The sequence below is a fragment of the Lepisma saccharinum genome, chromosome 5 (assembly GCF_977018435.1).
Source record: "Lepisma saccharinum chromosome 5, izLepSacc3.1, whole genome shotgun sequence".
Lineage (NCBI taxonomy): Eukaryota > Metazoa > Arthropoda > Insecta > Zygentoma > Lepismatidae > Lepisma > Lepisma saccharinum.
The window spans coordinates 46989876-47002915 of NC_139233.1; the positions used below are offsets into that span (position 1 = coordinate 46989876).

Below are 13040 nucleotides of genomic sequence, written 5' to 3' on the forward strand. Positions count from 1 at the left end.
CGATTTAATCGAACTTTCACCAGCTAGACTAGAAACGGCAGATCAAATAGCACTTCAGGTAGTACTTTTTGAACAAGAGAAGGGTTATCCCTAGTTTATATTGCATATTTCGCGACGTTTTTCGTGTTAAAGTGCAAAATTCGGTGTTATTCTGAAAAATGGCATAATTCGAGTTATTTCGCGATTCCGAAACCCCGAAAACTTGAATCCTTAATTTACCCAAATCCATTTTAGACACTTTATTGTGCTTTCTTCAAGTATTCCGTGTTATCGTTAAAATGAAAACTTCACGTCCCTACTCATAATTTAATCAATATAAATATGATGATTTTTAAATAATTTCCCATTACCTTTAAGCAACGAAAGTAATCTCCTAATCGTATTATTTACCACAGGACAATCATAATTAAGAATATCTATAGTTTGAAGCACAGAATTTTACTCTTTTTACAATTCTTGGATATTACTGTAGAATACGATATCACTATAAGTGAATGCAAATGTGACAAGTAAGCTTCGCTTTAACTTATTTCCAAAAACAGAACTTAAATTTTAGGTAGTTTAGATTGTGTCAGGAAATATAATTTTAATGCCATGAACATTTTTGCGCTCTTTCAACATGAGGGGAAAGTGACAGCCACCTTACACTTTACCTCATATTCGTTTCTTCCATCCTCTAAAAGCTAGATATTTTTTTTGCAAGATCATTGATGAATTTACACTTTCGCTTCGTTATTTCATAAAAGTAAATATGACATAATAATCAAAATTCTCACTACGCGTTTCTGTATCGCGTATGTATGACTAAAAAATGAACTGGCCGACCTCTGTGGCGGAGTGGTTAGCACACCGCAGTAGTTGGTATCTACGCCAAGGCCAATTAGTGCACAGGTGTTAATTAATTTGCACGTAATTAAGAACTAATTTGCATAATATGAATAAATTTGCATATCATTATAATACTTTACATTTATGTATATTATTTATTTATAATTTTTTATGAATATATAATTATTTATTTTATGAAAAATATGTATATAGAAGGTAATTAGAGGTACTAAATGCTATGCATATGGTTTTATATTCATTACTGCAAAGTATGTAATGTATGAAACTATAATAATTAATGTTTATAGTATTGAAAATAAGAGTTTACGGTTTATGAACCGCTATGAAGGGTGTTAATGGTACGAAAGAAGACGGTCCCGGTACTCGAACCCGTGATATGCAACGGTAATAATTATAGTTCACTAAGGTATAATAATAAATGGCATGTAAGACATTGAGCGGAGACGAACTATGTATAACGTGTGAGCTGAGTCTGATGCCAGACAGAAGACTGTGAACTCCGCGCAGGTAGAGGAGAAAGGAATTTGGGGGAAGTGCGGTCAAGGTCAAATGACGTCAGAACGTCAGGACAACGAAAGAACGCGAGAACCTGATTCACCAATCAGAGAACGCGTCGGTAGATTTTCAGAACCGGTTTTTCCAAGGTTAACCAGTGCGCAATAACAGGGGAAAGGTATGCAATACTGTAGGGCAGGGGAGGGATTCAACCAGACAACAAAGGATGTCTGGGAATGCGCAGCAAGGGTCAAATTTTTTGAAGCTATGCGTCGCTTGTAGAACCGGTTTCCGTCGCCAATTAATATTCCGCTCAGGGTTGCCCCAAGGCACACGACGCTTTAGCGCGGTTTTAGGCTAGAACGCTTGCATGTCAGAACAGGTTTCTGTCTAAGTAAGCCAAGGTTACCGAGAACACAAGAAAAAAAGGATTTTTGGATACCCAATTAGATTGGAGCGAGAACTTTAATTTGAACAAGGAGAACGAAGCGTAAGGGTTTTAATCTGTACTATGAAAAAGGGAGAGCTATCAGGGACGGGGCCTACAGTTTTCACCATTTTGCTTTTATCACGGGGTAACGAACCTAGGACCCTTTGATTATTGATTTAGGTAGTAAATTTATGTTACTGTGTGCTATTTAACATAATATTAAGTTTATTTTTTACCAAACTTTGACTTTATGATAAACATTTTCCCAGCTTATCCTTATTTTTATTCAAATAACACAATTTAAACGATTCTAGGAAGAGTTTTTATTATATTTTCAACACACAAACTGCGTTTTTCAATTTTTAATTGTTTATTTTTCAAGTTTTGGGTGTGTTTTGTCAACTTTTAACTTATTATTTTACCAAAATAACACAATTCAATTTGTTCAGGAAATATTTTTAGTTACATTCTCGACACACAAAGTGCGCTTAGTCAACTTCTATCTGTTTATTTCACAAGTCTAGGCTTATTATTACCAAAATAACACAATTTCATCTGTTTAGGAAAGACTTTTAGTTACATTTTCGATATACAAAGTGCGCTTAGTCAACTTCTATTTGTTTGTTTATTTCACAAGTTTAGGCTTATTATTACCAAAATAATACAATTCAATCTGTTCAGGAAAGACTTTTAGTTACATTTTCGACACACAAAGTGTGTGTTCTCAACTTCTATCTGTTTATTTCACAAGTCTAGGCTTATTATTACCAAAATAACACAATTCAATCTGTTCAGGAAAGACTTTTAGTTACATTTTCGACACACAAAGTGTGCGTTCTTAACTTCTATCTGTTTATTTCACAAGTCTAGGCTTATTATTACCAAAATAACACAATTCTATCTGTTTAGGAAAGACTTTTAGTTATATTTTCGACACACAAAGTGTGAGTTTTCAATTTTTATCTGTTTATTTCACAAGTTTAGCCTAATATTTACTCAAATAACACGATTTGAACGTGTTTTTTATTACATTTTGGACACACACACACACACACACAGTGAGAGAGAGAGAGAGAGAGAGAGAGAAAGAGATTTTTTCCAAGTTTACAGGATTATTCTCTAGTTTACTCAAATAACACAATTTAATCCAGTCAGGAAGGATTTGTTATTATATTTTGGATGCACAAAGAGATGTTTTCAACTTTTTTACTGATATTTTGCAGAGTATGTATTAATTTTTATTTATTTTGTTTTGTATCCGACATTTACAAATTTTTAACTTAGAGTTTAGTATTTAATTAAATCTTTTCAAAAACACTAAAGAAAAAGTACGTTTAGCTAAAATGTAAGCCACAGAATATATTATTATTATTATTATTAGGGTTTACTGATTTCCACTATGCTATTTTTGGTTCTGTATTTCTATATGTATTTATTTAGGTCAGGTTACGCCTGCTACGTAGGAAAGTTTGTTTATTTTAGAGTTTGCTGAGTATTTTGTTACTTTTATACTAGGTAAAGTTTCCTAAATATATCAGGTAGGGCTCCATCCATATACTTTTGTTTTTGCTATTTTGGAGATAATGCGATCAGCACCACTCTCCATTTGATTTTTATCTTATGTACCCAATATTATTTTAAGGCTTAGTGAATTCTAGAGCCTATTTATGCAGGAGAGAGGGCTTGAAAATTTTGATCTCAGATAACCCAACTATTATTTTAAAGGATATTTTATACTTATTATGTGCCACTAGAATATCAAAGCTTGCTTAATTTTTATGTCTGTAACGCTGTTATTGTATTTCTAGCTAAGGCTTACTGGATAAAGTACACGAAATTTTTATCATTTCGACTATTTGCCTTTATACGAGGCCAAATGTTTAGTGTAACGAAAATTATTGTGTGTCTATAAAGACTGAAATTCCTTTACCGATGGGTCCATAACTGGACGCTTACCAACATTGTTTCTTTTTTTTTTAAATATAACCATTTATCAATATATTGACAATTCACAGGACAAGACGAAGTTCACAGACGAATTACTATATGGACCATATGTTCACTTGCTAAACGTTTTTTTCTATGCTAGAAGAATAATTTAGCCTTATAGCCTTTTTCAAGGTATTTTTGAAGTATTACTGGTTTTTTTTGGGTGCATCAACATTTGGGTTATTTCTATTTGGTTTATTATACGAGGCTACAATCACTATCTGAACACTGAAATCCTCTGATTGAAACTAAAAGCTTAGGCTGTAACTAGGGACTTAGTATGTATATCGACAATTTATAGGACAACACGAATTTTACAAAGGATTATAGGTGACGTAGGACCACACGCCAGAGGTTTGTTAATCTGCAAGAAGCATTTACAGCTAAAATTACGAGGAAATGAGGTTGATTTTACTGTTTCACAAGAATGCTATTTTTTATACACCCAATATTTGCTTTTTCAAGTAACTACATGTACCAGAAGCATTTACAGGCCAACTCTAACTACACTTCGACTTATTCTATATCAGGTGCTAAATTTATAAAGAACTATAATTGTGTATATTTCTGAGGAAGTACGCAAAAGCAGATTACCCGAATAAAGTATCTGAAAAACAGATTTTTCTATGTAAGTATATTTTTATTGACTTCTTTTTTGCTTCTGAGGCTAATCGCGACGCTAAGGGTAAATAGCGAGGAAATGTAACGGAGGAGAAACAGTCCCAAAAGTTATGGGCTGCATGTAAGTTAATACCACAGAGATATTACAGTAGGTGTAGGTTCTACCACCAGAACTTTTCTATTATAATAATACTGGTTATGCTGTACTGTTAGCTAAAGATGCTGATATTTGAGAAATTTAAAAGCTTATTTGCAAAATTTTAAGATAAATAATAATCTGTTAGACTGTAAACATATTTTATATCCATTCTGCACAAGATCCGATGACAAAATTTAAAAATTGTAATCGCCCAGACAGGGACTCGAACCCTGGACAGATAGGTTAAAAGTCTAACGCTATACCAACTAAGCTATCTGGGCACAAGGTATTCTTTTTTGAAAAGTTAGTTATGTTAAGAAATATATTGAAACACTTGAGAACACTCTTGGTCTGGTTCGACAGAGAAGGAGACAACATTTCCAAATTTTTACAGACTGGGTGTATTTTTCCACTATAGAGGCCTATATTTTTATATAAACAGAAACCAACATGGCATCCAGAAAGAGAAATCAATAGTCACACCCATAGCACAGTTAGAAACTACATAGCTGAAACCTTAGAGAAACATAAAACTTCAAACACAATATATCTAGATTCTTCCAAGGCATATATGGACAAACTCAACAACATAGGAATAAGATAGACAAGCAATCCTACGTTCAGTACAAAATTCCAATTACTCAAATAAGCTACATCGTACGTAGTACATAAGAAGAGCAAATTAGCATCATCAGCAGTAAACCATCATGCAACTTCTCTCTGCTGAAACAACTAAGTGAGTCTAATTTATCAGAAAATGCCTACATTACAGATTAATTACTACCAGAATACTAAGGCTTCAAAAGTGAACACTAAAAAATAATGTTCAGACAAGTATAGGGCATCTTGCAAAGGATTATTACTCCCTTCATCTACAAGTCAATAACAATTATTCTAAATACTACGAACTTGGACAAAATATAGTCAAATACACAACACAAAAAGGAAAATAATTACAAGTAAAACAGCAGACACTCAATATCTCAAAACAATCAGGTAAAAATATTCTACAACAAACTGCCTCATAACATAAAACTGCTAAGTCCCCAAAACATATACAAATACAATCAATAAAAACTACTTGAAAAGGGAAAACTGACTACAGTCTCACAAAGTTGATGTGAAATAACAGCAAAACTTAGAAGCATGCACAGTCAATAGTGCTCAATTTGCATACAGTTCACATGCAAACTCTCATGAAAAGGTTCAAAACAGTCTCCCAGCTCAGTTCTCATCTATACTTGGACAGCAAAATCCTGCAACAAATTCTCAGAAATCCTACCTTTCCTACCCTTGCTTGAATAACTAAAGTGCAATCTTCATACTAAAATATTGAAAAAAAAGAAAGACATATCTATGTACATAAAAGTGTGTACACATGTGTTTGTCTACATGTACTTTTAGATAAATTGATAAAAAAAAGCAATATAGTTATAAATCAAAGACTATACCTAATAATATTAATTTCAAAATAAGCTGATAGAAAAAGATATAATAACTATAATTACATATAGTGGAAAAATACACCCAGTCTGTAAAAATTTGGAAATGTTGTCTCCTTCTCTGTCGAACCAGACCAAGAGTGTTCTCAAGTGTTTCAATATATTTCTTAACATAACTAACTTTTCAAAAAAGAATACCTTGTGCCCAGATAGCTTAGTTGGTATAGCGTTAGACTTTTAACCTATCTGTCCAGGGTTCGAGTCCCTGTCTGGGCGATTACAATTTTTAAATTTTGTCATCGGATCTTGTGCAGAATGGATATAAAATATGTTTACAGTCTAACAGATTATTATTTATCTTAAAATTTTGCAAATAAGCTTTTAAATTTCTCAAATATCAGCATCTTTAGCTAACAGTACAGCATAACCAGTATTATTATAATAGAAAAGTTCTGGTGGTAGAACCTACACCTACTGTAATATCTCTGTGGTATTAACTTACATGCAGCCCATAACTTTTGGGACTGTTTCTCCTCCGTTACATTTCCTCGCTATTTACCCTTAGCGTCGCGATTAGCCTCAGAAGCAAAAAAGAAGTCAATAAAAATATACTTACATAGAAAAATCTGTTTTTCAGATACTTTATTCGGGTAATCTGCTTTTGCGTACTTCCTCAGAAATATACACAATTATAGTTCTTTATAAATTTAGCACCTGATATAGAATAAGTCGAAGTGTAGTTAGAGTTGACCTGTAAATGCTTCTGGTACATGTAGTTACTTGAAAAAGCAAATATTGGGTGTATAAAAAATAGCATTCTTGTGAAACAGTAAAATCAACCTCATTTCCTCGTAATTTTAGCTGTAAATGCTTCTTGCAGATTAACAAACCTCTGGCGTGTGGTCCTACGTCACCTATAATCCTTTGTAAAATTCGTGTTGTCCTATAAATTGTCGATATACATACTAAGTCCCTAGTTACAGCCTAAGCTTTTAGTTTCAATCAGAGGATTTCAATGTTCAGATAGTGATTGTAGCCTCGTATAATAAACCAAATAGAAATAACCCAAATGTTGATGCACCCAAAAAAACCAGTAATACTTCAAAAATACCTTGAAAAAGGCTATAAGGCTAAATTATTCTTCTAGCATAGAAAAAAACGTTTAGCAAGTGAACATATGGTCCATATAGTAATTCGTCTGTGAACTTCGTCTTGTCCTGTGAATTGTCAATATATTGATAAATGGTTATATTTAAAAAAAAAAAGAAACAATGTTGGTAAGCGTCCAGTTATGGACCCATCGGTAAAGGAATTTCAGTCTTTATAGACACACAATAATTTTCGTTACACTAAACATTTGGCCTCGTATAAAGGCAAATAGTCGAAATGATAAAAATTTCGTGTACTTTATCCAGTAAGCCTTAGCTAGAAATACAATAACAGCGTTACAGACATAAAAATTAAGCAAGCTTTGATATTCTAGTGGCACATAATAAGTATAAAATATCCTTTAAAATAATAGTTGGGTTATCTGAGATCAAAATTTTCAAGCCCTCTCTCCTGCATAAATAGGCTCTAGAATTCACTAAGCCTTAAAATAATATTGGGTACATAAGATAAAAATCAAATGGAGAGTGGTGCTGATCGCATTATCTCCAAAATAGCAAAAACAAAAGTATATGGATGGAGCCCTACCTGATATATTTAGGAAACTTTACCTAGTATAAAAGTAACAAAATACTCAGCAAACTCTAAAATAAACAAACTTTCCTACGTAGCAGGCGTAACCTGACCTAAATAAATACATATAGAAATACAGAACCAAAAATAGCATAGTGGAAATCAGTAAACCCTAATAATAATAATAATAATATATTCTGTGGCTTACATTTTAGCTAAACGTACTTTTTCTTTAGTGTTTTTGAAAAGATTTAATTAAATACTAAACTCTAAGTTAAAAATTTGTAAATGTCGGATACAAAACAAAATAAATAAAAATTAATACATACTCTGCAAAATATCAGTAAAAAAGTTGAAAACATTTCTTTGTGCATCCAAAATATAATAACAAATCCTTCCTGACTGGATTAAATTGTGTTATTTGAGTAAACTAGAGAATAATCCTGTAAACTTGGAAAAAATCTCTTTCTCTCTCTCTCTCTCTCTCTCTCTCTCACTGTGTGTGTGTGTGCGTGTGTCCAAAATGTAATAAAAAACACGTTCAAATCGTGTTATTTGAGTAAATATTAGGCTAAACTTGTGAAATAAACAGATAAAAATTGAAAACTCACACTTTGTGTGTCGAAAATATAACTAAAAGTCTTTCCTAAACAGATAGAATTGTGTTATTTTGGTAATAATAAGCCTAGACTTGTGAAATAAACAGATAGAAGTTAAGAACGCACACTTTGTGTGTCGAAAATGTAACTAAAAGTCTTTCCTGAACAGATTGAATTGTGTTATTTTGGTAATAATAAGCCTAGACTTGTGAAATAAACAGATAGAAGTTGAGAACACACACTTTGTGTGTCGACAATGTAACTAAAAGTCTTTCCTGAACAGATTAAATTGTGTTATTTTGGTAATAATAAGCCTAGACTTGTGAAATAAACAGATAGAAGTTGAGAACACACACTTTGTGTGTCGAAAATGTAACTAAAAGTCTTTCCTGAACAGATTGAATTGTGTTATTTTGGTAATAATAAGCCTAGACTTGTGAAATAAACAGATAGAAGTTGAGAACACACACTTTGTGTGTCGAAAATGTAACTAAAAGTCTTTCCTGAACAGATTGAATTGTGTTATTCTGGTAATAATAAGCCTAGACTTGTGAAATAAACAAATAGAAGTTGAGAACACACACTTTGTGTGTCGAAAATGTAACTAAAAGTCTTTCCTGAACAGATTGAATTGTGTTATTTTGGTAATAATAAGCCTAGACTTGTGAAATAAACAGATAGATGTTGAGAACACACACTTTGTGTGTCGAAAATGTAACTAAAAGTCTTTCCTGAACAGATTGAATTGTGTTATTTTGGTAATAATAAGCCTAGACTTGTGAAATAAACAGATAGAAGTTGAGAACACACACTTTGTGTGTCGAAAATGTAACTAAAAGTCTTTCCTGAACAGATTGAATTGTATTATTTTGGTAATAATAAGCCTAAACTTGTGAAATAAACAGATAGAAGTTGACTAAGCGCACTTTGTGTGTCGAGAATGTAACTAAAAATATTTCCTGAACAAATTGAATTGTGTTATTTTGGTAAAATAATAAGTTAAAAGTTGACAAAACACACCCAAAACTTGAAAAATAAACAATTAAAAATTGAAAAACGCAGTTTGTGTGTTGAAAATATAATAAAAACTCTTCCTAGAATCGTTTAAATTGTGTTATTTGAATAAAAATAAGGATAAGCTGGGAAAATGTTTATCATAAAGTCAAAGTTTGGTAAAAAATAAACTTAATATTATGTTAAATAGCACACAGTAACATAAATTTACTACCTAAATCAATAATCAAAGGGTCCTAGGTTCGTTACCCCGTGATAAAAGCAAAATGGTGAAAACTGTAGGCCCCGTCCCTGATAGCTCTCCCTTTTTCATAGTACAGATTAAAACCCTTACGCTTCGTTCTCCTTGTTCAAATTAAAGTTCTCGCTCCAATCTAATTGGGTATCCAAAAATCCTTTTTTTCTTGTGTTCTCGGTAACCTTGGCTTACTTAGACAGAAACCTGTTCTGACATGCAAGCGTTCTAGCCTAAAACCGCGCTAAAGCGTCGTGTGCCTTGGGGCAACCCTGAGCGGAATATTAATTGGCGACGGAAACCGGTTCTACAAGCGACGCATAGCTTCAAAAAATTTGACCCTTGCTGCGCATTCCCAGACATCCTTTGTTGTCTGGTTGAATCCCTCCCCTGCCCTACAGTATTGCATACCTTTCCCCTGTTATTGCGCACTGGTTAACCTTGGAAAAACCGGTTCTGAAAATCTACCGACGCGTTCTCTGATTGGTGAATCAGGTTCTCGCGTTCTTTCGTTGTCCTGACGTTCTGACGTCATTTGACCTTGACCGCACTTCCCCCAAATTCCTTTCTCCTCTACCTGCGCGGAGTTCACAGTCTTCTGTCTGGCATCAGACTCAGCTCACACGTTATACATAGTTCGTCTCCGCTCAATGTCTTACATGCCATTTATTATTATACCTTAGTGAACTATAATTATTACCGTTGCATATCACGGGTTCGAGTACCGGGACCGTCTTCTTTCGTACCATTAACACCCTTCATAGCGGTTCATAAACCGTAAACTCTTATTTTCAATACTATAAACATTAATTATTATAGTTTCATACATTACATACTTTGCAGTAATGAATATAAAACCATATGCATAGCATTTAGTACCTCTAATTACCTTCTATATACATATTTTTCATAAAATAAATAATTATATATTCATAAAAAATTATAAATAAATAATATACATAAATGTAAAGTATTATAATGATATGCAAATTTATTCATATTATGCAAATTAGTTCTTAATTACGTGCAAATTAATTAACACCTGTGCACTAATTGGCCTTGGCGCAGATACCAACTACTCACCGCGCCACAACTCCAGAGGTCCCGGGTTCGAATTCCAGCCTGGGCATGGGTGTTCTTTGTGAGTGTCCCTTCATCAAAATCATCATATCATCGCTTATTCTCATCTTCGCGATTAGCAAAAGTGGCAGAAAAGGGAATTAAAATAAACCATATCAGTCAAACAAAAAGGAACTGCTCAAATTACATGTGTTTCACAAGTCTCAGATTGCGAAGCAACGAGTTACAATAATACGTACATACTAATGACTAGGGGTGTGCGGGACAGAATATTTTTTGCTCGGGACGGGGAATTTATTTAAATCCCGACGTTCCGGACGAGTAAAATCCCCAATTTCCCGAGAAATTTTCAGGAACGGGTAATGATAAAAAATCGCGAATTTGACGTCATTTCCCTTTCTTTCGATTTCTGAAATAAAAGCTTACAATTTCAGAGAAGTGTCAAGACACTTATAATGCAGAAAACATCAAGAATTAACTACTTTTTAAAACGACCATTTGGAAGTTTCGAACTGCTCGGGATCTCGAAATGTCTGGAAATCATTTCCTGAAGTCGGGATCGGGACGGGAATTTTTTTAACCGACTTTTCTGGATCCCGCACAGCCCCACTAATGACTCAGTCAGGAAAGTGATCATGTTCAGCTCCCAGATGCTAGGTGACCATTGCTCTCATATTTAACGCGCCCCAAGTGATATGAATATCATTATGTGTGGAAGCATTCTCTATGCAGAACATTTGCTACGGTCGATGCTATACTCTTTCTAAAAAAAGGAGGACATTTTCCGATTTCTAAAAAATCCGCCCGGACGCCGGACAGACGCCTAAAAAGTAGGAAATGTCCGGATAAAAGAGGACGTCTGGTCACCCTACCTATGAGTAGCTGTAACTGTAACCGAGTTACTTTTAGCACTTAAAGTGACATTATCAAAAGTTTATTTTACCATTACTTTACAACCAGGCCCGTGGCTAGAATTGATCTCCGGGGGAGGAGGGGGGGTCACAGGTTATCGGGGGCGTTGTAAACTCAAGTCCATTTTTCAAAAGTTTAATAGTATTAAATGAAGATGTTGTTGGGGGGGGGGAGGGCATTATGTTATTATAAAACATAAAATTTAGAAATATCATTCAAATACTACAGTTTTTTCTATATCTTCTAAAACATATATTGAAGTGTAAATAGGCTGCTACTGACACCATCCCTTACTACATACTCCATACTATTTTCGATGATACAGGTATTTATATCATACAAGTAAAAATGTACAATATTCACTTCAATCATAGTGCCTACCGTGCCCCGGCCGAAGCAATAAAACTTCTCTTCGTTCCCAAAACTTTGTATCTGTTGTCATTTGACGCAGCTGTGGAAGGAATGTGGATGATGACGTTACAGTCCCAGATATTTGTGAAACGAGAGGTTGCAACAGGGGCAGGGAAGGTACAGATAAAGAAGCTCCCCTATGAAAGTACTTTCTAAAGTCTGCAGAATCTTCTAAACACTTGCCTTTACTTAGATATCCGCTCACAAACAAGATGAACAAATGTAGTAGGTGCTGTTCATGTTCTGTGAAATTATCCTTGTGAACTTGTGAACAAAATAATATATGCTGTCTACATTTTCACTCTTCACCTCAAAGAAATTAGAATACAAAAAGAGTTTTACCTAATGTCAAGGGGCTGGCGGCAGTGTCAGGGGGGGGGGGGCTGAGCTCCCCTGGCCCCTGTCTGGCTACGGGCCTGTTTACAACAATTAAATTGTTAAATTGAAAATATGTAACCTGTGAGAAGACCTGAATTTGTCAACCCTGTTTCCAACTTTGTTACTCTGGATGCTAAGGTGAAAAGATTTTTGCAAGAAAATTTCCAGCAGAAAGTAACTATAAAAGTAACTTACAGATAATTTTCAAGTACAAGTAACCTAACTGACTTACTTTGTAAAATGAGTAACTGTAACTCAGTTAATTTTTGAGCAAGTATTTCTAACTGTAACTGAGTTTAAAATGTAACTTTCCAAACATTGTTTTTTTTTTTTTTTTTCCAGGGACTGACAGAACAATCCTGGACCGAATTCCTGTTTACAGATCCTGGTAGAAACCAGTTTCGAGGACAGGAAAATACGGTAACAGTCAAGGAGTCAGGGTGTGATGACGTCACTGGATGTATCTGCGCTACGAACCCGAAGGAATTGAAAGTGCAAGTGTGCAAATATGAAAAAGAGAGATGTGAAGAACCAGCTTGCTACTCGTCCGTTCAACCTGTTGGGCATTGCTGCTCGATTTGTGGTAAGGGTTTATCCTTAATGTTCCATTTGCGCGTAAAGTTGTTCTTATCAAGGAAAGGTAAATTTAGGACCGCGACGACCATGAATCGCTGTGAAAAACTTGAGGATGGTGTTAGGAAAATTTAAGCTGTAAGAAGGAATTACAAAATTTAATTGCTTGTTGCTGGGTATAGAGACTAGGTGC

The 13040-nt window shown here is 34.2% G+C and overlaps 1 protein-coding gene across 1 annotated transcript in view; it reads left to right on the plus strand.

Annotated features, from left to right (window-relative positions):
• Amnionless (amnion associated transmembrane protein) overlaps positions 1 to 13040 on the plus strand; it is a 162200-nt gene that overhangs the window by 67929 nt on the left and 81231 nt on the right. The window contains exon 4 of the mRNA XM_083123228.1: positions 12617 to 12857. Coding sequence (XP_082979354.1) covers positions 12617 to 12857 — 241 coding nt within the window. The remainder of the gene's footprint in view (positions 1 to 12616; positions 12858 to 13040) is intronic.